This window comes from Pan troglodytes, chromosome 9 (genome assembly GCF_028858775.2).
Source record: "Pan troglodytes isolate AG18354 chromosome 9, NHGRI_mPanTro3-v2.0_pri, whole genome shotgun sequence".
NCBI classification, from domain to species: Eukaryota; Metazoa; Chordata; class Mammalia; order Primates; family Hominidae; genus Pan; species Pan troglodytes.
The window spans coordinates 15,525,754-15,553,618 of record NC_072407.2 but is presented as its reverse complement, the minus strand read 5'-3'; the positions used below and the strand labels follow the sequence as shown (position 1 = coordinate 15,553,618).

Genomic DNA, 27,865 nt, shown 5'->3' with positions numbered 1-27,865 from the left:
TCATGCATTTCTCCTCCCCCCACTCTGATGACATCATTTAATCTCTAAGCAAACTCTCTCTTCCTCACCTCTCGAAATGTTGCCCTTCTTGATCCATCTCTTGTGGATCCCAGGCCAGAATCGAGAAAGCCAAACACTGTTTGCGAACACCACTGACAGACCCAGCCGCTGTCGTGCCAGTTCTTTGCTCTTTCAAATTCGGTGAGAAAAAAGCAATGAATGTATCACACAGCTATCCGAGTTCCTCGGTTTCCTGCCCAGACTTTAAAGACTTTTCTCTCTAACTCTGTGGGACTGTTCAGCCCCATGGGGATCAACGACAGAGGGAAGTGGTTGTTGCTGGGTAAGGCTCAGCTGTACCCCAGGAAAATGGCACCTCCCCCACCTGGCTGTGTCCCCCCTCCCTCTCCCCTCCCCATCTCTACCACTTAGCAGTAGCCAGGAACAGCTGTCCTTGTGCCCACTGGTTCTGAGAGTCTCTTTTTAATTAGTTGACATTTGCATCGTGGTCAGGGTCAGTGTGCTTTGCCTACAGAAGGTCTAGCTTTCCCCTCCTGTTTCCCCAGCGTTTCAGAGCCTGCTCTCCATCCTTCGTGCCATCTTCCTTCATCCAGAGTGAGGTTTCCTTTCTTCATTTTGGCTCTGCTGCCTGTTTCTGTCCTGCTGGTCTTTCTCCCAATGGGCCTCCTTCCTTCTCTCTTTTCTTTGCATCATTACCTCCGCTCTGCAGGGAGATACCTTGTTGAAAGTGGTTTTTTAGGTTCATTCACCTCCCCTTCAAGTGCAGTGGCCACTTCTATTTGCCACACATCAATTGGCCCTTGCCTCATGCAGGAACACCTAAAGCTCCCTGAGGTCCCTGACGTTGCCTCCTCACCATCCTTATAGGCTCTGGGTCTCAGTTTCCCCATCTCATGGGATCATTGCGAAGACTAAATGAGCAAATGTGGGTGAAGCCCCTAGCACAGGCCCTGCTACATATGCAGATTAAATGAGCTGATGCAGACGAAGCACAGGCCCTGCCACACAGTGGGCACTGAAGCAGGCCAAGGCCACCTGTCCCCTTTCCTTCTTCCTGTTTCCTCTTGGCTCCTCTGCTCCTGGTTGGACACGATCACTTCATTACCAATCACCAGGCTGTCCTCTGTGGCTCTCTTGGGCCAGCAGCATTGTAAACTTGTCATAGAGGCATGGGGACACCAGTCATGCCCAACGTTCCAACTGTGGGACCTCACAAGGCCCAGGTTGACAGAGCCTGAACCTTACTTAAGGATGGGTGCCTGGCACTGTGTCATCCACATTTTTGCTGAATGAGTGAATGAATATTCAGGAAAGATGATAACCCCAGTTCTGAACCTGGAGATCAACTTTGCCTGATACTGCAGAGCTGAGTCTGTGTGCTGAGTTGTCTTCAGACTGGGTCCCTATCAGCATGTCAGACCCTGCTCCCTGGCTGGGCCAGCCTAGCCTCTCACCTGGGTGGTCTATGAGTCATTTCCATGGTGAGAGCATCAGGCCTGGCTACTGTAACTCAGAATGTTCAGGGGAAGTGAGGAACCCATTACGGTGCCAGGGAAAGCCAGGATGTAGTCAGGAAGGGATCAAGAATCAGGGCAGAGGACCAGACCCCGCCTGACGGTACCACCTCTAATTATATCTATCCCTGTCCTGGATGCTGTCTCAAGCAATGGGCCAGGGCCCTTGTTAGAGACCTAGTGAGGCCATGATTGAGGCTTGGAGCTTAGTGAGGAGCCCATGACTTGTGTTATTTGGGGGGAAACAACATAAAACAAAAACCTCACCTCCTTAGGTTTCTAGAGTGGGCCAGTTCCTTCTGCTGCTACAGTAGAGTTTTTAATTAAGAAATTAATGAAAAGTTCTTTCTGACATTTCAGTTCATCTCTTGGAGAACTTTAGGTGGGAGGAATCCAAACAAAGCTTCCTTATGACTTCCTAATGTTTTTTGGCCCATCTTCTAAGGCCCTCACAATCTGTCTACCACTCACTTATCCAACCTCCTCTCCCAAATTGAATTTGTATCCCTACACTCAGCCATAGTCCATATCTGTTACTCCTTCTCAAGCATGCCACGCACATTCATGCTTCTAGCCTTTATGCATTCTGTTTTTCTACCTGTGATGGTTTTTTAATGCCCCCTTTATCCTCCTAGGAAAGCCCCTTCATCCATCCATTGAGACAAATGCAAATAACATTCTGTAAAACTTGCCCTGAATCCCCTGCAGAGGTTGTCACATCCTGCGCTGTATTTTCATAGCACCTTGTGACAACCACTTTTAGAACATATTTCAGTGCATTCAAGTTACTGGTTTAATTCTTTCTTCCCACTAAACTGCGAGTTTCTTAAGAGGTGGATACTGACTTACTCCCCGTCTCCACCACTTAGCATCAGGCCTGCCGCACACCCAGTGCTTAGTAAATATCTGCCAGTTGAACACAGGAATGAAAGGAACACAAACAGGACATGAAGTGAGAAGGAGCAATACTTTTGATATTTGGGGGCATGTCTACCAGGGAAGTAATATTTCTTGAGTTTTCTAAAGTAAATCTCATGAGAGGACTATGACGATGTATGTTCCTGAAATAGAGGGATCTGGAAAAAATCAATAATGCTGAAAGGCGCAGTGAGAAGATGGGCTGATAGTCTTTGGCAGTCTTTGGAGGGCAGCTCCTGGGCAAGGTTGTCCATTCCACCTGTCCTGATGTCTCTGAGCTAGCTGTTGATGTTTCTCTACTGGCAGCCCATGTCTGGCATTCTGATAGCATCTCAGGGACACGGGTCTCTGCCTTTGGTGGCTTTAAAGGAAGAGAAAAGCATATGCAAGGAGAGCAAGGAAGCCCACACGGCCTGGGCCGGGGCCTAGAAACAGGCTGATGTTGGCAGTTCATGCTGAAAGCTGGCAAGGGCATGCCTTTAGCCTTAGACTCTGTGCTTAAAAGCAAACAAACAAACAAACAAACAGAAAAATACACAAGGTTTCCAGAAGTCATTTGTTTTTCTACATTTGGGATCTAGCAGCAGCCTAACCAGACTCAAGCAGTTTTAGTAAACTCTCAGCCCACTTAGGAGCCCGGGAACATGGACAGTGGCCCACCTGGGACCAAAGTCTGAATTTAAGAGTCTCCCTCGATACCAATCCCTTCCAGTCCCATCAGTAACCCCAGGGCTGATAAGAAAGGTTTTGTCCTGGGGGGCAGTGCTGGCCCACCCCACACCCAGACCCCATGGGTGCTGTTTCAAGTCTGAGGCTGGGCATCCCCAAACTGAGGGTCAGCCCCACCCACTTCGCTGCTGGACTGCCTGCTCCCATTGTCTGGACATGCCCTGCCCTGCCTTCCCACACTTTCTACTGTTGGTTTCAGTGACCCCCTCCAGGAGACTGAGCATGCAGAGGTTCTAAGAAAGGTCAGCATGGACCTTTAGGAGGAAAGATGGCAAAGTCTGACTGACCTGCCCCATGATCCCTGAGATGGAGCCTACTGTTCCTTAGCTATATGACTTTAGGAAAAAATCTTAGCATTGCTAAGCCTCCATTTCCTTATGTTAGAATGGCTATAGTATCCATAATAACTAAAAATAAAATTTAAAAAAATGGCTGTAATGCTGTTGAACTTGCAGAGTCCCAAAAGGATTGAATGGGGATTGTGTGTGAAACAAACTTGGTGAGCCCATGTTCACCATGTGTCAGAACCTGTGCCAAGTGCTAAAAACTTCAGAAAGAAGGTTCCACATAAACAGTGACTTTTTTCTTTTTTCTTTTTGAGAAAGAGTTTCGCTTTTGTTGCCCAGGCTAGGGTGTGATGGCGCGATCTCGGCTCACCACGACCTCCGCCTCCTGGGTTCAAGCGATTCTCCTGCCTCAGCCTCCTGAGTAGCTGGGATTACAGGCGTGCGCTACCACACCCAGCTAGTTTTGTATTTTTAGTAGAGACGGGGTTTCTCCGTGTTGGTTAGGCTGGTCTTGAACTCCCGACCTCGGGAGATCTGCCTGCCTTGGCCTCCCAAAGTGCTGGGATTACAGGCTAAATGGTGACTTTTTAACTCCAAGGTAGTTCTGAGGCTTACCAGTGGGCCCATCAGCTTTTTTCTGGGTATTTTCCAGAGAGGTCCTCAAAACCTTTATATGAGGATTTCTGTCCCATGTGCCATGAATCCATGTAGTCAATAAACCTCTACTGAATGCCAGGCTCCGGCTGGGCTCTCTGGATACAGAGAAGGGTAAAACCATAGGTCCCTCCTTAAGGAGCTCACAGTCCAGTGGAACATTCAATGCACAATGAAGGATACAGGGCCAAAGGGCAGAGGAAACCAAAGAAAAACAGTACTAAAGTCTTCCTGGAGGAGTATAAATGTTGGTCATTAGAAAGCATTGAGCCAAGACATGACTCATGCACTCATTCATTCTTGCAATGCATGTTTATGAAAACGAAACACACGCCTGTGGCACCTCTGCCACATGCCAGGCTCGGCGTAGCAGATCTGTCAGGGCTGGGGTGTGGCTCCGGCCTTACCTCTTAGGTGTGCACAGCGCTTCCAGTTGCCCAGATGCCTGCTTCTCTTTATCTGGGGGCTTTCTTCAAAGCCCTGGAAGGTTGCTGTGCCTTGCACAGAACAGACTGGATGTTTTGGGACTTAACCTGCCCCTGGAGCAGTCCTTAACCAATGACTGCTGGGATCGATATATAAATACCCTGGCCCCCTCTTCCTAGCCTCATTTTGTGCATTTGTAAGATGGGCCTAAGAGTATAAAGATTCCTGCCTCAGGGGATTGCAGTGAATGAGAAAAAAGATAGCATTAGCCTTCCTTTATTTTTTCATCTGCCTTAAATCAGAAAGTGAGGCTGGCAAGACATTTGTTAAGGGCCTAGTGCAAAGCCTGGGTGGATGCTCATTAAATGCACCCTCTTGCCCTTGGTCCCATAGACAGGAAATGTATTAAGAGCATGGAATTTGGAGCCAAAGTGCTGAACTTAGAATGTGGACTCTACCACTTGCTAATTATTTAACCATGCCTCAGTTTTCTCATCTATAAAATGGGTTACTAGTAGTACTTACCTAATAGAGTGATCATAAGGGCTAAGTGGCAATACAAATAAAGATCTTAGGAGTATCTTGCACATAGAAATCACTGTTAAGGGGTTGTTAAATAAATAGATGCAGGTTGAGATGGGAAGGGGTTGGAAATTGAATCAGAGTGGCTAGGTGGTAAGTGGCCCTTGAAGAGCAGCAACTGTGTCCTGCACCTGGGGAAGTCCCAGGGCAGTTTGCTGCAGGGCTGGCTTTCTCAGAAATGCAGGACAGAGGGTGAAAACTTGCACCCAGCCTAGGGACCTTCCTTTGGAAAGGAGGAAGGGAGCAAAGGAGTTCAGACTGATGAGCAGGTAATGGCACCAGCTGTGAAGCATTCACAACATGCCAGGCATTGTCTTGTGGATTTCCACAGCGACCCAAAGAGGTAGAAGAGAGAACTGAGGCTCAGAGAGTTTAAGTCTTGTGCCCAAAGTCCCGGTAAATGGCAGAGCTGGGGATTAAATTGAGGCCCATCTCTCCCTAAGCCTCTGTTCCTACTGTTCTACTTGACATATTTCAATAAAGAAAGAAAAACGGGAAGGCCAGGAGAACACTTGGGTTCTGCTTTGTCACTGGTCCTTCATGGGACCGCTCCCTTTGAGAATACATTGCTGGAAGGTGTTCTGAAGCAAAGAAAAAGGGCCTTCCACCTCCCCACTGACAAGATCAGGCTAGGTGTAAATACATGTGTGAAGCCCTCCGGGTCTCCTGAGTCATGAATCAGCCAGGCTGAGGCCCCTGGTCACACAGCCTGAGCAGCAGTGATTTGCAGAAGTATGGAGCTGACATACAGCCTTTGGGAGCCTTAACTCTTCCCCCAGAGGATGCTCGGAGCTGCCCTGGAAGGAGATGGAGCTCAGGGCCTGAGGTTGGCCCTCACTGGTTGCCTGGTGTATGTTTTCTAGTCCCCTGTGTCTTTGCCCCAAGGAAAAACCCATCCCCTTCTAGAGCTGCAGGTGAGGAAAAGCTTCCTACAGAAGCTGAGCTGGGACAGGGGAGGCGAGAAGAATGTTCCAGGTGGAGGTAGCAGGTAGTGCAAGGGCACTCTAGCATGACCGAGCTTAGTGCATTTGGGAAAATGACAAGCACACAGTCTTGCAGAGAAGGCTGGACCAGGATGTTTGACCTTGTAAGCCATGAACAATTGGTGGTGGGGACTGGGGGTAGGATGGTGGTGAGCACAGCCTAGAGTGATTACTCTGGCATTTACAGGAGCTTAGACTCATGGGATCTCAGAATCCTGGGAGTTAGTATTTAAGAATCAGAGACTCTAAAAATTTCAGAATTTTGAAATTTTGGATTCAGAATCATAAACTCTTCGGCTCTCAGTCATGAGATTTTAGGATCATCAAATTTTTGAGTTCGGCAGCACTCTAAACTCTAAGCCTTGCACAAAAGGAGAAGCCAGCACCAAAATTCAAGTTGGCCTCTGGCTTAACTGCTAAGGGCACTGGACCTTCCTGAGTGCTCACACATAGGGTAGGAGGACCTGGACCTGGGCCTCCTGGAATTCCCTTTGCACAGTGGGACATCCACACAGCTTGTTCTCAGCTCTGATATCACCTGCTGTTAAACACTATCTGCCAGCAATTCCCAAGGCTTTGAGTTCTTGGTACGCCCTCCCTAGAAGCTCATGGGAGGACTCTTCTCAGTACTCCTAAGCTGGAGGAGCTGGGGCTGGAGCAGCGTCCACTCCTGCCTGGACACGGCTGACATCAGTCACCTATCATGGCATTTTTAGTAAGTCCTGTGATTCCTGCTGCATACCCTCCTCAGAGTAGCAAGAGTAGTTCTTGCTCTGTAAGTAATTTCACAGTGTTTGGTCCATTGCCCCACCTTTACTTTACCGGAGTTTCCTCCTCACACAGCCCCAGGAAGTACAAAGGCGAGCTGGCCCTTTGCCAAGGTCATTTAGTCAGCAAAGACACTGACTTCTATTAGTTCATTATTCTCATTCCCATTTGCTAAATTACTCAAGGTGGACAAATAGAGGACACGGAGTTATGGCCCTAGGGGAAGAGCTTCTGTTGAGCCTACAAAGCTGACTCCTTCGGAAGGCTGCTGGACAGACTGGAAAAGAGCCAAGTCTTCAGAGGCAAGCAGGCCTGAGTTCGAATCCTGCTCCTTCCTTACCTTCTGTGTTACTTGGAATATGTTCTTTAAAGTCTCTCATCCTTGATTTTTCCCATTTGCCATTTGAAGATAATAATGAGGTTATTATCTTCAGGTTGCCTGGGTTTGCTTTTCAGCTCTGCCATCTTCTAGCTCTGTGACACTGAGCAAATCCTTTAGCCTCTCTGGGCTGTGTTTCCTCATCTATGGAACAGATATAGTCATGCTACCTACCTACCTTGAGTAGCATTATGGTTGCTGAGAGTTCTGAATGAGTAATAAATGAAGCAGGTTTAGAACAGTCCCCAGCACCTGATAAATAAATAAGCATTAGCTATAAATATTGTTTGCAGGGTGGTAATGAGGTGAGGCTCTTAAGTGGTGCACATCATATGTGCATAATATATCATTGTTGAGTGAATGAATAAAGGATGGATTGATCTGAAGTGCTGAGCACAGTGCACATTACGTGGTGTAGGGGAAGGGTCACAGAGCATTAGGCCAGCCCTGGGCGTTAGACCAGCGCTGGGGCTGACCTGGACTAGCCGAGCTCATCGTGCACATCCTCACCCAACTCTGCACATCCCTTCCCAACTCAGATGCAGTGGCGTCAGGCTGGTAGCCTGAAATCAGCAATGGTGGAAGCATCTATACCACAGGCAGTGGCAAACATTAGAACTCAAGGTTTTTTATTTGTTTCATTTTGTCTTAATTTGAGAGAGAGAGAGGAAGAAAAGGAGACTGTGTTAAACTTTGGTTAGAACACAACACATTCCTAACTGGCCAGGTAAACATTTTTCTATAACCTGCCACAGTCATCTTCAGAAACCAGTTTTGACCATTTTTTATAAGATATAACATCTTAGGGAGAATAAGCCATTTTGGCACTGATAAGAAGGTGTTTGTGGGTTTTGAGAGCCTGGCTTTGGCAACCCCGCTAAGTATGGAGTGCATATTCCTTGTGGGTTTTGGTGGCCACGAATGCCCTACTGTGACACCAAAGAGTAGACTTTAAAACAGATGGGTGGGGCCTATTAGGTGGTAAATCTGGGACTTTCTGTAACTTGATAAGGCTGAATTAATGTTTGCAGCTACCCAGGAAGATTGTAACACTGTGTGCCTGAACCCTGTAGCCTGAGTAAGGGAACTATTTAAGGCCATTCCAAATCTCCTTTAGTATCAATCGACTTTGAAGAAGTGCAGCTATTACATGAGCTGGACAGAAGTGCAGCTGTTAAGTGTAGCAGACATAAGAATGAACCTCGGGGAAGGCATTTGCAAACTGCCCAGGGTTTGAAAGCTTGTCTGGAGTGATCTTCAAGACAGAGGAATACACGCAGCAATGCTGCCCGGAGCTCTCCGGGATCCCAGCTGCCCAAGCCAGGCTCACCATCATTCATCAGCAGGACTATCTGAGTCCTCAGCTCCCACTCCAGATTCTCCATGGAGGTGGGGACGGTGACATCTGTCTTTATTTAATTTTTAGCTTCCCATGTGATGTGATTTGGATGATCAGCTAGGTTTGACAACCATTGCATCCTCATAAATAATCTCTCCTTTAAAATGTGTTGACATAGCATTTGTGTCTCAATGGCCCTAAATGGCTTCAGAGAAAAGCCAGTTAATCTTCTGATCTGAAGAAGACAAGGCACTTTTCACTTGGAAAGGAATAAACACACTTTTAATCTTTAAATTAGCACCGTTGGAGACAAGCAATTAATTGCACTTGTCAGAGGGAGGTGGATTAGTGGGGGTGTGGGTGGGGTGTTCACACTCCCCTCCTGGGCAACTGGAGGGATGGGGTGGCAAAGCTATAATCCAGGCCGGGCTTTGAGGAACAGCATTGAGCCAGGAAGGAGGGGTGTGGCCACAATGGGACAAAAAGCCGTGGCCTCTGCAGAAGGCAGCTGGGAAATGACAGGGGACAGTCCAAAACATCAGACCCAAAGATGGCCATGTAGAGAAAGGAAAAGCAGCTGGAAAGGGAAGGACCAGCAACTGAGGGCAGCAAGATGGAGTGGGTTTGGAAGAATGAAGAGAAAAACTACCTGGGCAGGTGTGAGGCAGCTGTTTTCAGACTGCATTTACATTCTTCTGTTATGGGCTGGAACCACACGTATTTGGCAGGAGGTGCCTTTTTGTGCTCCGTTATAAAGCCCACCTTTTTATTTCAGTTGTAACCAAGTTTGGCCCATCCACCAGAATCTCACCTGGAGAGTCTTGTTGAAATTCAGATTCTCTGGTCCCACCCCAGATCTATTGAATCAGACTCTTTGCTGGGATGGTACTCTGGAGCCTGCGATTTAAACAAGCTGATTCTTATGCAGGCCGAGCTTCTTATTCTTGGGAGGCAGGATAGAGTGTAGAGGTGGACAGTATGGATTCTGGGGACAGCCTAGTTGGATTTAAATCCTATCTCCACCACTTGCTACTTGGATCACTTTGTGCCTTAATTTCCTTGTCTTCAAAATAGAACGATAATAATAGGAGCTATATCTTAGGGTTGTTGAAATGATTAAATGAGATAACATATACCAAATACTTAGAATAATGGATAGTATACTATATTTACCATTTTTTCTTTTATCCAATTAATGCAGAGATTGAGAGAAGAGAGAAATAGGGTCAATATTTTGAATTTAAGCCATCATACACACATCCATACGCATTATGCGTATAGGTCAAGAGTTGAAAATTTAAATGCTTTCAAGAACCAGGCAAGTGTGAAGCAATTGGTGGGGCCCTTGGTGACTTGGAATGTACAACTGTCTTAGTTTGGCTTTCCCAGAAGCCAGGGAGATCCTGAGACAAGATTTGGGGCCAAGTAATTTAACTGGTAGATGATCCTAGAAAACTGATGAGGGAGTGGGGATGGGAGACAGAAGAGAAGAAAGCTAATACCATGGGCATCAATGAACATGGTACTGTTGTGGGGACCTGGACTCTATCATCCTGGGAACCACCAGGAGACTTGGAGACTCTGCAATGTCATCCCACCTGATAAATGAGGAAGCTGGGTTATACTCATTTCCTATGTCTGTTGTAATGAAAGTACCACCATCTGGGTGGCTTAACCAACAGACATTGTTTCATACTTCTGGAGGCTAGAAGTCTGAAATCAAGGTGCCAGCAGGACTATGAGGGGGAATCTGTTGCATGCCCCTCTCCTAGCTTCTGGTGCTTTGCTGGCCATCTTTGGCAGGCCTTGGCTTAGAGAGATATCACTCCAGTCTCTGCCTTCCTCTTCACGTGACTTCCTCCCTCAGTCTGCATCCAGATCTACTCTTTTTTTAAGAATACCAGTCATACTGGATTAGGATCCTATCCCACTCCAGTATGATCTCATCTTAACTAATTATATCTGCAATGACCCTATTTCCAAATAAGGTCTCATTCGGAGGTATTAGGGTTTAAGATTTCTGCATATGAATTTAAGGGGATAAAATTCAGTTCACCCATGGGGTATTCATGCCCCAATTCCTCCCCCTAATTGATTGACAACTACTTCTGTAGATGGTAACTCCACAGCATTTCCTGCTTACTCTCCCTCTCTGCTATAATTTGGATCTTTGTCCCCTCCAAATCTCATGTTAAAATTTGATCCCCAATAGGCCGGGCATGGTGGCTCACACCTGTAATCCCAGCACTTTGGGAGGCCGAGGCGGGCAGATCACAAGATCAGGAGATTGAGACCATCCTGGCTAACATGGTGAAACCCCATCTCTACTAAAAATACAAAAAATTAGCCGGATGTGGTGGCGGGTGCCTGTAGTCCCAGCTGCTGGGGAGGCTGAGGCAGGAGAATGGCATGAACCCGGGAGGCGGAGCTTGCAGTGAGCTGAGATTGCACCACTGCACTCCATCCTGGGCAACAGAGCGAGACTCTGTCTCAAAAAAAAAAAAAAATTTGATCCCCAATAGTGGAGGTGGGGCCTAATGGGAGGCGTTTGGGTCATGGGAGTGGATCCCTCATTAATAGATTAATGCCCTCCCTGGGGTGGTGGGGAGAATGAGTGAGTTTTCCCTCTACTAGTTCCCATGACAGCTGATATAAAGGGCCTGGTGCCTCCCCACTCTCTCTCGCCTCCCTGCTCACCATGTGATCTCTGTACATCCTGGCTCCCCTTCCCCTTCCACCATGAGTGTAAGCAGCCTGAGGCCCTCACCTGAAGCGACTGCTGACACTGCACTTCTTATAAAGCCTGCAGAACCATGAGCCAAATAAACCTCTTTTCTTTGTAAATTACCCAGCCTCAGGTATTCGTTTACAGCTACGCAAATGGACCAATATGCTCTTCCTGTGTCTCTTCTACCACACGCCTTTTAAACATCCAGTAGCATGGATATTCCATAAGGGTTGTGTCTTAGTTTGAGCTGCTATAACAAAGTCCCATGGACTGAGTGGCTTATAAACAACAGACGTTTATTTCTCTCAGTTCCAGAGGCTGGGGGTCTGAGATCAGGGTGCCAGCATGGTTGGATCCTGGTGAGGGCCCTCTTCCAGGTCACAGACTGCTCACATCTCATCCTTACATGGCAGAAAGAGGAAAAGAGCACTCTCTGGAGCCCCTTTTATAAGTGCACTAATCCCATTTATGAGGGCTGCTGTGGTTCGAGTATTTCCCCTGCAAAATTTAGGTATTACCAGTGTGAAAGCATTAAGAAGTGTGGCCTTTTCAGAGGTGAGTAAGTCATGAGGGCTGCTTCCTTGTTCATGAGATTAAGGCTCTTTAAAAAGAGGATTCTTGAAGCTTTAGGCTACCTTGCCCTTCTCCCTGCTGCCACTTGAGAACATAGCAAGAAGGCCCTCACCAGACACCAAATGCTAGCGTCTTGTTCTTGGGCTTCCCAGGCTCCAGAACTGTGAAGAAATAAATTTCTGTTCTTTACAAAGTACTCAGTGTCAGGTATTCTTAGTTACAGCAGTAAAAAACAGGCTAATATAATAGCTCCACCCTCATGACCTAATTAATCTCCCAGAGGCCCTACCTCCTAATATCATCACATTGGGGGTTAGGATTTCAACATAATCAATTTGGGGAATAAATAAACACTCAGTCCGTTGCAGACTGTCTTGTTTACAGTTATAATCACAACAACTAGATCAGTGCCTTGTTGAGGTATGATCAAGTCATGCCAAAGATTATTACTCCATGAATGGACTAATAGTAAGTGTATTAGTCTATTCTCACACTGCTATAAAGAACTACCTGGGACTGGGCAATTTATAAAGAAAAGAGGTTTAATTGACTCACAGTTCCACATGGCTGCGGAGGCCTCAGGAAACTTACAATTATGGCAGAAGGTGAAGGAGAAACAGTCACCTTCTTCACAAGGTGGCAGGAGAGAGAGGGAAAGAGAGACAGAGAGAGACAGAGAGAGGAAGTGCCACACTTAAACCATCAGATCTCATGAGAACTCACTCACTATCATGAGAACAGCGTATGGGAAACTGCCCCCATGATGCAATCACCTTAACACATGGGGATTACAATTCAAGATGAGATTTGGGTGGGGACACAGAGTCAAATCATATCAGTAAGTGTTCAATATTTGTTGAATGAATGAATGAATGGGTGAACTCTCACTTCATTTCTATGTCCCCAAAACCTAGAGAAGATGTGGGAAATGCTCATCTGAACCTTGAGGGAGAGGTGAGGACTCTGCCCGGTTCTCCACAGCAAGCCTTTAGGAAGGCAGTTTTACAAAATGCCTGTGCACCTGCCTTCCAAAGAGCAAAGCCCCATTAGGCATCAACTTTCAGATCCTTTAGTTTCCTTTATGCATGAGATTGGAGTGTCCCATTAAGTACTTAAATCAGATTAACAGCCTCCATGCCAGACCCTTCCGGCTCAGCCTGCTAGTGGTTGTGGAGCCAACAACTTCTTATAGAAGCAGTGGAGGGGGGTAGATGAGGAAGGGAGAAGGGCTCTGTTTGACCAGGCTGGTGAATCCCCTGTGTTTCCTTGGCGTCTAAGTCTGAAGAAATGAGAGCTGGCAAGCAGCCTGCCCTGAGCAGGCCCTGAGAGGAGGCTCCCCATGGGGATGTGGAGAGTGGCCTGTGACCTCCCAGGAGTGAGTGGTGTTTCATCACTGCTTCTGGTAGTGCTGGTTTACAGAGGTCCCTCCAATGTCAGGAGATCAGGGATTTGTGGACAGTCGGAGAGAGCTGAAGTAGCAACATAAGCAGGATGACACCTGGCCCCATGCAGGGTGCAAATTGTATTTCTCTGTCAACATGAGCTATCGACAGCTGCACATTGAGTCTAGATCTGGCAGAGTCACAGCAAGCAGACTCCCTGCCTCCTCTTTCTCCAACACATTAAAACAAGCACAAAATATACCTTCCCTTTTCCTTTCACAATTATACTACTGTCCTAACCCACCAAGACACTTTATTAAATGTTATTTATAGAAATTTCAAAAAAATAAGTAAAGATAGCTTGCATAGGGAATAAAAGGTAAAAGTCAATCAGCTTTTAAATTTGAACCAGAAAATCAAAGGTTTAGCAAAGATAGGGCAGCAAAAACCCTGATAAAATCTTTGTGATTAGTCATTATATTTGTCTTTGAGCTTCCTGGCAGCCTTAGCAAGAAGGCAAATATGATGGGCTGGGTACTTGTGTTTGGCTGTAAGAAAAAACACAAGTTCAACTCCAAAAACACAATCTTTGGAGCTAAGAAGTTCTGAGAGATATTATATGTGAACAGGTATGTGTGTGTGTTTATGTGTATATAAAATAGTTAATAGTCAATATATATAATATACAATGGACAGTGTTTTGGAAAGCAATTTTCCAGCCAATGCAGAAGTATTTTTGAGATAGTTCTTTCTTGCTTTGGCACTTAACAAAGATTGAAAGAAAACATGAAAACCTAATTAAGTAAAGGTACTTTGCAAAGACAGAGCCAGTATCATCTAGGGTACTTCAAGGCATTTTGTTTCTTCTTTATTTTCTTTTTTGGATAGCAGTTGTTTGGTTGGGGCTAAGAGAATTCCCTCTTCTAATCAGCAGCACATGTTTGGGATGCAGCTAACTGGGGATGGAATTTTTCTACTATCTGGTCCACCAGAAGCCTTTATTCTAGCTCAGTGTTAACAGAGCTCACAGGTACAAAGAGGCAAGTAGCTCCTATAGGAAGCAAAGCTTTCCATCTCTTGCTGCCACCCCTCAAAGCTCATTCTTCCTCTGATTGCATTTCCTGTGCATCAGTTCACAATCTTATTTTAACCCCAGCACCGGACCAGAACAATAGAAAATGTTTATTATAGCCATTGTGTATAACAAACCATTCCAGAAGTTATGGTGTGAATCAGCAACCATCCATTGGCCCAGAATCCTGCAATAAAGGCTGGGATCACTGGGCAGCCTGTCTCTGCTCTACACAATGGCTCTCCCTGTCATTTGCAATCAGCTGGTGGCCCAACTGGGGCTGAAGGATCCACGAGGGCCTCACTCACCTGTCTGGGGCCTTTGTGGGGTGGCCTAATGACTGGGCTGGGGAGGAGGCTGGCTAGACCTTCCTTAGTTAGGGCAGCAAGACAGCAAATGCAAAAGGCCTGGAACTTGCGCAGGGTCCCTCTTGCTGTGTCCTGCTGTGTCACGGTCCAGCCCAGACTCAGTGTGTGAGGCAGCCACACAAAGAGGTGAATTCAGAGAGGTGAAATTCATAGGCGACCATTTGGTAGCAATCATCCTCAGCCTCCTCCCATCGATACCTTAGTCACGGTAGGTATTGGCAGGAGTCAATTGGCAGGAGTCTCACCTGAGGGTTGAGGAGGGAGAGAAGGGGACAGGTATCCCTTTCATGGGGAAGAGAGGGGATTTGTATCAGGCCATTTGGTACTAGCCCAGTTCTCACTTCAAGTTCTGTGCACTCAACACTTAACTGCCACCATCCAAAACCCAGATATCAGATTTTATGAGCTCTATCTAAATTTTTCAAAAAGGATATATGAGAAATGGACCTTGGAAGTGATAAAACAGTAAATGTTTTAAGAAGCCTCCTGGCAACGGTGCTTGAAGACCTTGTAAGTGTGAGACATATTGAGTTATGCTGCTCCATGGCCAATGTCCTGACATTTGTGGGACAGTGACCTCCCCAGGCAGCTGCAGCAATTGGAGATCTTGAGGTCATTTCCGTATGGACTGCAGTGAGATATACGGCATGTCAGTGGCAGCCCAGAAGTCAGCCGAGTTTTCTCCAGGCTGGAATGAGGACACTGACAGCCCCCACCAGCCCTAGCTTAGGACAGGGGTCATACTGTTTAAAATGATCACTTGAATGACAAGAAAGGCCATATGCTCATCACTTTTGCAGAAGCTGGAAACCTAGAAGGGCTGGATAAGAAAGACATTGGGTAATGAAATCAGGGGACAAAAACACTTTGACATCCAAAGAAATAGTGGAAATCTTTAGAAAGGCTGATTAAATAAAAGTAAACATAAGATTCTTTGTTTTGACTCAAAGCAGGCACCCATATGTGCACACACACACAAGCACCTGCACATGCACCCGCATCCACAGAGATGGGATGGAGGAGGCCTGACTTAGTAGCACCATGTAAAAATAATTTGTAAGTATATGTTAGCAGTAAGCTTAATTTGAGACAAAAGCAATCAAAGTTGTTGTGACTTTAGATTATATTAATAGGAGCATAGATTCTAGATTAAGGGAGGTGATTTATTTCTTCTATTCTGTATAGCCCAGTTTACTTTAGAAGTATTAGGTCAACTTCTGCATAATATGAAAGGGTTCAAGAAAAACTAACTTAATTAGAGGGAAGTTCAACATGATTAGAGAATTTGAAATCATGAAATATGCGGAAACACAAGGAGGAACTGAAGATATTTGACCTAGAGAAGTCCTTAGCAAGGACTTCAGAATGGGCTTCAGTTGTTATGTGGAAAGTGGGACTTGATCTGTCTTCTATGGCTCCACAATAGGTCCCATTGGACTCATGAATGTAAGATTGAGGGACCCTGGCATTTGGAGATCAGAAGAAGGAAGAACATCTAATAGTTGAAGAGGCCCTCTAAGGAATGGATTGCATGGATTTCCCTTTTACTGCAGGGGCTGCATGATCACTCATCAGGGCAGACAGAGGGAATTCACACCTTGGGATGAATGCTTGGTTCAAAAGGAACTTTAGAATCCTGTCCAACCAACTATGAGGGCTGTCATGGGCTCTTGCCTTAGCTGCTATGGAAAAGGTAATGAATGCAGCGGCTGTGCCCTCTCTTGCTGAGGGTTCAGGGGGCTGCTGCTGAGGCCTGTTTCTGTTGCTGCAGGCCCCATTTACAGTTACGAAGAAGCAGAGGCATCAAATGCTTAGCCAGGTCCAGGACCACAGGCAGCAAACCAACACCAGCTACTCACATGGGCACAGCTCCTGGCCATCCACTTCCTGGAAAGATGGAGATCCAGGCAGAGAGTGGATCCTGGGCTGGGGTCTTGGCAGAGGGATCTTCCCCTGGGGGTTATAGGAGCACCGATGGAGATGGAGACCACTAGGAAGGAGGTAGCCGTGCTGATGATGGCTTTTCAGGTCACTAGGCCTGGTTTGAAAGTGGACTGTGCCACTCACAAGCTGCATGATGCTGGAGAACTTGATAAACTCTTTTGAGCTACCATTTTCCTATTGGCTTGTTGTGAAGATTAAATAGACCTTGTGTGTGGTGTATATGACCCTGTGCATTGCTGGACCTCAGAAAATACTGAAAATACAGGAAATATTCCCCTCTATTTTTCCCTTCAAAACTGAGCTGTGCTGGCCACTGTGGGGACCACTGAAGAAGACCCAGGGAGGGGAATGGGTCCCCCAGCCTTTCTCTGGGGGTCATCACTAAAAGAGTGACTGTTGTGATCGCCCCCTCTGCCTCCTGACCTCCCTCCCATGCTAAGGCTGCATTTTCTCCCTGACAGAGGAACTGAAGGAGAAGCTGACCGAATATGTGGACAAGGTGAACAGCCAGAAGCCAGGCTTCATCAAAGTCGTGCGTCACAGCAAGCAGGAAGGCCTCATCCGCTCCAGGGTCAGCGGCTGGAGGGCGGCCACTGCCCCTGTGGTGGCACTCTTTGATGCCCACGTGGAGTTCAATGTGGGCTGGTAAGTGCCCCTTGGGAGAGGAGGAGTCCCAGTGGGATCTGGGGCTTCAGCTCCAATAGTGCAAAGCATGCTAGGATCTTGGTCATAGCCTAAGGGAAAAGAGGTAATTCTGGGAATAGGTGAGATGTAGGTGTGTGAGTGAGCCAGGCAACAAGGCTGGACCTTTAGGGTTCGAGGTGTGGTAGAGGGGAGGGGGTAGCCAGGGGTCAACAGGTCAGCACACAGTGCCTAATATGCATGGTGACATCACATGTGACTCTGGCTGGCAGGGTCATCAGGGAGAAGGGTACATGCTAAGGTCAAAGCAGAGAGTGTCCGGCTAAGGACAGAGTTCCAACACCTAGGAAAGGAGAGCTGGGCCAGACATGAGGCAGAAGCCCAGCCTCACAGCCAGGGCCAACATCAAGTGGGCAAAGGTGGGGGAAGCTTGCCCCATGTTGTCACAGGTGCCCTGGGCTTTCCCACTGCCAGATTGGAGGTAGCACGTAATCTCAGATTCTCCCTGTGGTGACACTGTCTAAGAACATCTTTCTTTCTTTGGTCAGAGCTGCTCAGATGCTGGGGGGAAAGGGACCAGACAGAAGGCCCAAGTGGCTACAGCCAGCCAGGAATAGAGTGGCGGATGCAGACCTCCCTGCAGGGCTGGAGGGCACAGAGCCACCTGCTGTGTGTAACTTTGCCTGGGCCTGGGAGACACAGGCTCTGGCAATGACCATAAGTAGCTGGGGCAAGTAGGTGGCCACCCTTTTATCAATATGCCTGTTGTCACTGGGGTCTGCTCTCCTCCCCAGACTCCACAGTGCCAACCTCTGCGCCCGGGGAGTGGGAGACAAGGGCACTTCAGCAGGAAGGAGCAGCAGGGCGTGCACACAGCCTGGCCTGGATGCTGCCATAACAGGCCCAAATGAAGGCTGCAACACAGCCATTTTTTATAGTTGAAGTCCCTGCTTGCCACTTGTGACTATTTAAACAGCATTTTCTTTGGATTTATGGCCAGGATAGGAGAGGGACACTTACTATTTCAAGCTGATTTGAATAAACAATTATGCACCAAATGTATTATTAATGAGAAGCTTATTCCTGTCTGCAAACACATTACTCGCCTGGTGCCTTCAAGGGCCTCCCAGCTCCCTGGGAAAGCCCAAATGCCCCACCCCTCCTTGGGTGGTTGGGAAATGCTTTGGGGGGTGGATGTGGCACAGCTGGCATTCCAAGGCAGCATCGCATGGCTGGTGGATGTAGGTTTGTTCTCACCTCCTAGTCTCTGCCATCCTCATCTGTCTTTTCCTCCAGGTTGATACATAGAATTTTAGCAAAATCAAAGCCCAGGGTGAAAGCTTTTTCTGGAGGCTCAGATCTGTTTCTTTCTTCTTTTTCTTCTTTTTTGAGTCTTGATTTTTTTTTTTCTAATGGAGAAAGGGAAAGCGAGCAGGCACAAGGTTGGCTGCAATAAGAATCTCTCAGCTCGGCTCTGGATATGCCAATGGAGTGGTGCAGCCTCTTGCCATTCCGGCAATCCTCAGGGAGCAGGAAGTTGAACAGGAGCTCCTTCCCAGAAGGCAGTGCGCCTCTCCATCAGAGGAGATGGGCAGGCCTTCCTTCCTCTTTCTGCTGGGGAAGGACCTTCAGGAGATGCTACTCTGGATTTTTCCACCTTGGAAATGGTTACCCTCTCTGGCTGTCTCCTCTCTGCCCAGGGCTGAACCTGTACTCACCCGCATCAAGGAGAACCGGAAGCGGATCATCTCGCCATCCTTTGATAACATCAAATATGACAACTTTGAGATAGAAGAGTACCCGCTGGCTGCCCAGGGCTTTGACTGGGAGCTGTGGTGCCGCTACCTAAATCCCCCCAAGGCCTGGTGGAAGCTGGAGAACTCCACAGCGCCAATCAGGTAAAGCAAACCTTTACCTGTGGGTCTCTCTGCTTCGACCTCCAGGCTAGGGACCCCCTACTGGTCCAATGCTTATTCTCCAACTTGAGCCCCATCGTGGGGATGACAGGGGTGGGCAGGGTTGAAAGGAACTGCAGTCTGATCTTCAATCACTGCCACAGGCTCTGAAGATCTCAGAATCCATTCACAGCCTCAAAGTGACCCATTTTCACACATCACTGTGAGACGTCTGCTGGGCGCCAACCACTGTGCTCCAGGTTGGGGATCCAGAGTGATGAAGATTTGGTTCCCACTGCCAAAAGCCTGGAGTCTAGTGAAGACAGACAAAATCATTGGAATAGGAACATTATTCTACCATGCAGGCAGAAACTGCATTGAAAGTGGGGAAATGCTTTTCAGAGGGCAGCATTTTCACTTGTTTTTGAAGGCGAGTAGAAGATGGCTAGGTTGGGGAATGGACACCCATATGCAAAGTTCATGAACACAGAGAAAGTTTAAAGTGACTAGAAGTGGGAAGTGAGCCAGCAGCCCCCGGCAGTAAGGGTGGAGGGGCTGAGAGGCAAGATCGGACCCCACAGGACAGTGTATACCTTGATGATATTTGAGTGTTATTCTGTAAGACTCAGACAAAAGTGACTTCATACTGCATTTCAAAGGTCCCAAGTTCTTTCCTGCCTTTGCTGCCATCTTCCTAGACTCATGAATGACTCCCTTGCGTGGTCTCAGCTTTTAAGGTTCAGGACTCCTCCAAAAGCTGTCCCCACTAGTTTTTATTTCTGTCTGTGTTTGTTTTTGTTTTTGTTTTTGTTTTTGAGATGGAGTCTCACTCTGTCACCCAGGCTGGAGGGCAATGGCGTGATCTCGGCTCAATGAAACCTCTGGCCCCTGGGTTCAAGTGATTCTCCTGCCTCAGCCTCCCAAGTAGGTGGGATAACAGGCACCTGCCACTGCACCTGGCTGATTTTTGTATTTTTTACTAGGGACAGGGTTTCATCATGTTGGCCAGGCTGGTCTTGAACTCCTGACCTCGTGATCTACCCGCCTCGGCCTCCCAAAGTGCTGGGATTACAGGCATGAGCCACCGCGCCTGGCCTATTTCTGTCTATATTGATGATACGGTGGGTGTCTTTATGTTCCCTGCGAAGTCCTGCCTGTTATAAAACAGAAGGCACCAGAAAGTGGCCTAGGGTACAGTTTTTGGAGTGAAAGAGATTAGAAGCTCATGTTGTTTTATATTATATTAGGGAGAAAGGGTATGAAAAATGTAATTGAAAGTCAGGGATTATTACTTAAGATCACATTTTTCCTTGCCAGAAGAAAAAATGTATACTCATACTTAAAACGGGATAAAACCACCTAACTTTCCTGAAGTTACGTGATACCTACTCTGCTCGGCCCCTGCCACAATTTTGTGTTGTTAAACATTTGCTGACAGTCTGCTATGTACAAGGGTCTTTTACACGCATTGGCTCATTTGATCATCATCGCAACCTGTTGACCGCTCATGTCTCATCCCTGTTTTACAAGAGGAGGAGAGCAAGACTGAGAGAGGTGAATGGCCCTGCCAAAGGCTCTGGGCGGTAGAGCCAGGATCCACCCAGAGAAGCTAGACTCAGTGGCTAGTTTTCACCCCTCTTATTGTCCACTGTTGAGCTCAGAACTGGTGTAGCTGTTTTCTGCTCCCAGGCCTGATGAATGCTGTTGGAAGGAAATATGTCCCCATGCAATGAGCATTCCTGCAGAAGACTGCATTGACAGTAACTGTTTCTGTTCTGCTCATCTCTAACTGTATTGGTCCAGTCTCAATCAGCAAGCCTGCATTCCAGGTCCTTGCCAGACAATGTCATCTCAATCTCAAATTTTCTATCACCCAATTTTTATCAGAAACTTGGTTGAGGGAAATAACTTCTATGGAAGATTTTTGGAAGAACATTCCTGGTTTTATTCCCAGATGAAGACAGCTCCACAGAAAGCTGTGATTTATACAAATGTATCTTGCCCATCCGAGCTCCCTTTTCTTTCAAGCTATACTTGAGTGCTTTGCCCACACATGGTGTAAGTCATAAAAAGAGCCCAGCAATATCTTCTGGTGTATTCTAAAGGGATGTCTTTGTGATCGCTGTTCCCTAAGTCGCCAGGTGACCCCATTAAGAAAATCCACGTGAGAAATTTCTTTCAAACTGACTGCCAGTCAAAGAAAGCCTTGCTATCCCCAGGGAATCAATTAATATGACATTTTCACATGAGAACTGTACATTTTGTTTCTAAGACCATGTGTGTTCATTTCCACTTTGACCAACAGGAAACTCAAAGGCAAGCTTTCATGTCTGCTTTAAGAACAATTGAGAGAGGACCTTGGTCTGCACATGCATTCCAATTTGTTGCAATCTTTAGGTCTGTCCAGACATTTATCTATTTATGGTTTTCTATGTATTTTAAATTTTCTCATAAGCTATTTCTAATCCTTTCAGGAATGAGGCAAGGTGTAAATCGATAACCCTTTCATGCTGATAGAATCCACTTAATACCCTAGCCGGTTAATAATAAACCACTGAGGCGGCCTGTGCTCATCTCAGAGTAACTGTTTCAGATTCTGTTCATTACCTGGCTTGAACTGTCAGTTTGAGGAAGGTCCCTTCCTGTGTGTCCTGAAAGCATTTTTCCAGCGTGCCCTGTCCTGTCCAACACTAGGAATGCAGAGGCAAATGCCAAGGCCCCACTCTGCCAGCCTGATGTTTCTGAATCATCACATATTTAAAGAGAGGATCTTCTAGACTTAGTGCACAATTGCATCTTTTTACCTTTTTAAATGACCTTTTGAGTGCCGGTTATGTCCCAGAGGCTCTCAAGTGCTTTAATTTAGTCCGTGTGAGGTTAGAATAGATCCTATGTTACAGATATGGAATCGGAGGCTCAGAGAGTCTAGGGAACTTCTCTTAGAGACATGCACCCAGAAGGGGGATTTTTCCCAGAGATATTACCTCGAAGGCCTGGGTTCAGTTACCTCCACCACAGCAGGGTCTCAGTCTGCTTTAGGAGAGGTGGATTAGCTTCCCAGGATGCCTGCAGGTCTGTGAGGGTAAAGCCATTTAGAATAAAATGCAGTGATTTGAAAGGAAGAGAAACAGTGGCTCCAGGGTGTCAGTCTCTGCCTGAGAAGCCTCCTGTATCTGCATTCCCCAGGGAAATGGCCTGCAAAATCGCCTTTCTCCACCTTGATAAGTTTCCGTTTTCAAAGATGGGTTCATTTACATGTGATTGACCGACAGTTTTCTCATCCCTGAGGAGCCTTCATTTCTCCTTTTATTCCCCCACTGCCACCAAGTCCTCCAGCCAGGCAAGGGCTAGAAATGGTAGCAATAAGCAGTAGAACAATTCAACGTCACTGCATAAGCAGGGCTCTCAGCAGAGAAGTAGCCCCGTGCTCTCACGCTAACTCACCTCATGTGAATCATTCTCTGTGAGGTGCTGCACTCGGTGTCTTCACAGAGCTGGTGAGACCCAAGCTCGCAGCCCTCAAGGAAGGAAGAGCCTTCCAGCTCCTTGACCCCATAGCTGTTGGCAGGTTGTTCCAGCCTAAGACCCCTGTTGAATTCCAGACCCAGGCCACGTACCTAAGCTCTGCCTGTTGGCTATCTCCTCGTGTGTCACACAGGTACCTTAAGGTCAGTTTTTCCACCACCAATGCTTCTTTCTTTTGAAACCAGCTTCTTCTCCTGTGCCCCTGTATTGATGAGTGGTCTCCAACCCACTGTCACCTGAGCCAGAAAGCCAGACGGCATCCAGGTTCCTCTCCCTTTCTCACCCTTGTGTAGTTCATCTATTTTGAAGATGGGCTGATTTTACATCAAAATATGTCTTTAAAAAATTCCTGTCTCTGTTCCTGATACTCTGACTCAGCTCTCCATCATTTTTCACCTGGATACAGCAATGAGCTTCCCAGCTGGGCCCCTCAATTCCCACCCCTTACCCTCTGGTCACTCACCCACAGCTGCCTAACTATTCTTTTGAAAAAACACAGATCTGCTGACATCACTGTCCTGCTTAAAATTCCTCATGGACACCTATTTACCTGAAGATAAAATTCAAATTTTTTACCCTGCTACCCAAAACCCTTTGCAACCTGGTCCCAGCTAATCTTTCTAAGTGGACCAAGGATGACATACAGATTCCAAGTTGGGGAAGGGTAAGAAAGCTGGTATGCATTCCCAAGCAGGAACAGAGACTGGCTGTGCAGAGGTCAGGGTCAGGGCAGCGAGAGATACAGTCAACCTAGACTGGCAGGCTGAGCACCAATTCTCAAAGCTAACACACACACAAGCACCACCCCACTAATAGCTGATCCCAGGATGGCAGCTGTCTACCCACTGCCCCGATGAAACAGCCTTTCTGGAGTGGTTGGGTGAGGCCAGACCCAGGGGCCACTCCAAGAACAAGGCTCACACTGGCTCTGGCAGCAAAGGAAGGAAGAGAACCAGACCCTCCTGAATAGGAAGGCCTTACTGCTCTTACTCCTCGGACAGCTGCACCAGACAGCCCTTCTGCTCTCCCCTGCCCCTGCAGGAGCCCTGCCCTCATTGGCTGCTTCATTGTGGACCGGCAGTACTTCCAGGAGATCGGCCTGCTGGACGAAGGCATGGAAGTCTACGGGGGCGAGAATGTGGAGCTTGGGATCAGGGTGAGTGGGGTTTCTCACTCAAACTGCTCGGCTCAGCTCCCACCAGGGTGAATGAGTCTGGGGGTGGAGAAATGGGGTTTAAGGTTGAGGGTCACAGACTGATTCTGAATGTCCAGTCCTGAATCCTGTGTGTGATTGGGATTGGGAAGACACAGGGTGGAGCCTCTTGACTTTTCAGGAAGAAGAGGACTTCAGAACCAGCTTGGCTGGGGGAGGGAGCATGGGAGAGGTTAAGCTGCCAACTCAAGGGAACAGCCTCTTTTAAAATCAAACTGAGGCCCATCAGAGTGAGCAAAGGTGTGCTCTAGGAAGCAATAACAGGCATCGAGAGTGGCTGGACAAGAGTGACCCTGAGTCAGCTCCCCTTGGGATTTCTGACTTTGACAGTCTCTGTCTTCTCCACAGTGGCCCATAGAACATTCCCAAAGACTTTGTTAAGAGATAGCCCAGAGAAATAAACTCAGGGTGTATAAACAGCAAGATGCAGCCAGGCTCACTGCAGGCTGCTTTCTGACCCCAGGTGCTAGCCAGACCCACAGCCCATTCCTGCCTCACGCCATTCTCCTGCCTCAAAGTACAGAGTTTTTTCCAGCAATCAGCTCATGGCATGGATCCCCAAGAGGCTCTATGTTATTTCTCATCCTACAGGAACATTTCCTAGGCTTTCTGACTCTTCCCCCCTTGGCCGGTGAAAACATAAATCTATGATGAAGCCCTCTTTCTTATCTGAGGTTCCTGTTAGGTCCCCTGGTGTTAGGCAGGAATGTGATGATGGATACAACAAAGGATCTTGTCCTAGAAGGAAGCCTGCCCACCTCTAGGACCAGGGAGTATCCTTGGCAGACCCAGTATTAGAGCTGCAGGATGTCCTCCCCACAATGGCCCCCACTGTCTTCTCCGTGGGGAACTCTCAGCAGCCAGCCACCCCCACACTCTACAGGCTTGCCGATGCTTGGAGAGAACCCTGTGCCTACTGGTGTCCGTAGGGATTATCTGAGATGCTCCACCTCACTGCCAGCCTATTCACACATCCATGCAGACCTCATCTGTCTGGTCCCACCTACTGGCCCTACTCTGGCATCTTTGGCCTTAGTGTCTGCATCTGATGTCTCCAATTCCTGATACTCAATTCCCACTGAAGGATTGCAGCTTGGATGCACCCTCCTCTCACCTCTAACCTCCTTCAATCTCCCACCCCACCAGGCAGGCAACTGGCCCTGGACGGCCCTTGCCCCTGACCTAAAGGGGAGATTGGACACCCACAATGAGCATCTCACAATGCCTGCAATGACCTTGACAGGTACTGTGTGGGGCCCGACTCACCACCCAGACTTAATGCTAGGGCTTTGAGGACTGGCGACATGAGCAGTCTGTCTGAAGCCGAGCTTAGAAAACACTTCCAGACATCTGTATTCATTGAAACCCTGAGAAATTGCTTTGGAAGCAGTCAAAATGCGTGGGCTTATTGGGGAGCTAATGTATTCATAGAGGACAGCCCCTGCATAATCACCCTCGTTTCTGCAGCTCTCTCTACATTGGCCATTTATTCCCCATTTGTGTCCTCACCATCTCATTTCAGCACTGCTCCTGGATAAATGCTCACCCCAAACATAATATTTTTCACGAGGAGCTGCTGTCAGGAATTGTCTGAGTGGGTTGGACCGCCTCCATTCGCTTGTGTTCTCTGGGTAAAAATGTGCAGGAATGGAGAAAGGAATTAGATTTGTGAACTCTGCTTCCAGCATGTGTGTGAGTCAGTCACAGAGTGGAGATTTCTGGCTTTTCCTTCCTTAGATTATAAAGTTATAAAGCTATTCTGGAGTGTGGGCCGGGGTGAGGCTCTCAAATGCAAGTTAAAATGTCTCTGGGTGGTTTCGTGTACAGAGTTTTAAATACAGTTGGCAATGGTATCTGTTGTTTTTTTTTTTTTTCCTCCATCTCTTCTCTCTCAGTTGACAGAAATGAAGTGTCATTGGAGTTGAAGAAAGGGTGGCATTTAAAACAGAGAACCAACAAGCTGTTAACTTGCAAAACTAAGTACAAATGGGAGGGATGAGTTCATTTGAATTTCAGTTCCCCCTTTAAGGGTTACGGAACCACTGATCGTCAGCAAAACAGATTTTCTCCTTTTGTATGGTTATTAGTATTTGTCTTTCTTTCGTGTTTGATGGGTTAACTTTTCAATGGTTCAGTTTCCTCTATAAAGCAGCACACTTGCCCTAATTACACCATACGATTGTGTATCAACATGAAAGATCACTTTTCACCCTTCTCTTAAGCAGAGGCAGATTATTCAAAGTCCTTACCTATCTGGAACACAGAAAGAAAGTTGTTTGCGCAATTACTAAATGCCTGCTTTGTGCCATGGGTTTTACTGGCACTTATGTCATCCATCCACGAAACACCCTAAAAAGACTATTATTGTAATGGTGTTTTTTTTTTCCATATGATACTGTGAAATTAGGGGCTTACATATATCTCAAGGTCATGTACCTCGTAAGAGGTAGAGAAAGGATTCAGCCCCAGATCTTTATGATTCAAGGACTAGACAGATATATCACAGTGATCTAGGGATAAAAGTACTTTGAGCACCGTCTCAAAAAAGATATTGCAACAGCCATGCAGTAATTATCTTCTACTTTATTCACAATTATGTCTACTGAGTCCCTATTTAAAGCCTTCTTCTTATTTCATGCTCTTTCTTTTCTGATTTGTAAGTCGGCAACACAATGAGAAAAAGGAAGGAGCTACTGTGGCCAAGCACAATGAAATGAGTGAGAAATAAGAGCTGACACTGAATAGAAAACAGAAAGATTATATAAATGATAACTGTGAAAGTGCTAGAATGCATAAGAAAACATTTAAGGGCTGGCAAGGGATTGAAATTGTTGGAGACTATTATGGTTTGAATTGAGTGCCCCCAGCCCCAATATGTCCTAACCTCTTGTGAATGTGATCTCATTTGAAACCAGAGGTCCTTGCAGATGTAATCAAGTTAAGACAAAATTGTGCTGGATTAGGGTGGGCCCTAATCCAACGAGACTGATGTCCTTATAAGAAGAGGAAAATTTGGTCACAGGAAGACGTAAAGGAAAGACAGCCATGAGAAGGTGGAGGTAGAGATTGGAGTTATGATGTCAAAAGCTCAGGAACACCTGGGGCTACCGAAAGCTGGAGCAGGCAAAGAAGGATCCTTCCCTAGAGGGTTGGGAGGGAACATAGCCCAGTCAATATGTTGATTTCAGACTACTGGCCTCCAGAACTGTGAGAGAATAAATTTATGCTGTTTTAGGTGATCCAGATTGTGATACTTTGTTAAAAGAGCCCCGGGAAACCTACACAGGGACCAAAAAAGTAAGCCAAAGTTGGAACCTGGAGAAAGGTTGAGGCTATTCTACATGGAGAATCTGGTGACACTTAAGTTTATGTTTTCTCAACTTCATAGAATACAGAGAACAGAAAGCCTAAGGCTTGCCTTACTTCCCATAAAGCTGGGACTCCAAAGGCCTGTTTTCTCAGTATAAAATAGAAATCCTCTCTGGAGAAAGAGCCTTTTAACCCAGGCCACACAATTCCCACAGGGAGAGTTTTAAGGAATATGAATTCACAGTTTTAAAAACATCACAAAACAGACAAGGGAAAAAGAAAGCAACAAGAGGAAACAGCAGCAAAATCAGTGGACAGGCAAACCTGACCCACAAAGTCTCCAGCTGTTGAATCCATCAGACACGGAATATAAAGTAGGTTATATTATATACTTAGAAAAAGAAGAGATTGAAAATATGAATAAGAAGCAAGACACTATAAAAATAATCAGTCATAGTAGGATAAAAATGGAATTTCAAACATGAAAAATGTAAGAATGACAAAAGCTCAACAGATGGGCAGAACAGCTACATGAACATTATTAAAGGAATAAAATTAAGAAACTGGAAAATAGATCTAAAGAAATCACTCAAAATCAGCCCAAAGGGCCCAGA

At 46.7% G+C, this 27,865-nt stretch overlaps 1 protein-coding gene across 3 annotated transcripts in view; it reads left to right on the top strand.

Annotated features, from left to right (window-relative positions):
- The window catches only part of GALNT18 (polypeptide N-acetylgalactosaminyltransferase 18), a 350,531-nt gene that overhangs the window by 225,758 nt on the left and 96,908 nt on the right, over nucleotides 1–27,865 (top strand). For all 3 annotated transcript variants that reach the window (XM_016920376.3, XM_016920377.3, XM_063783796.1), the window contains exons 4-6: nucleotides 17,129–17,312; nucleotides 19,010–19,207; nucleotides 23,771–23,885. In XM_016920376.3, the coding sequence (XP_016775865.1) occupies nucleotides 17,129–17,312; nucleotides 19,010–19,207; nucleotides 23,771–23,885 (497 nt within the window). The remainder of the gene's footprint in view (nucleotides 1–17,128; nucleotides 17,313–19,009; nucleotides 19,208–23,770; nucleotides 23,886–27,865) is intronic.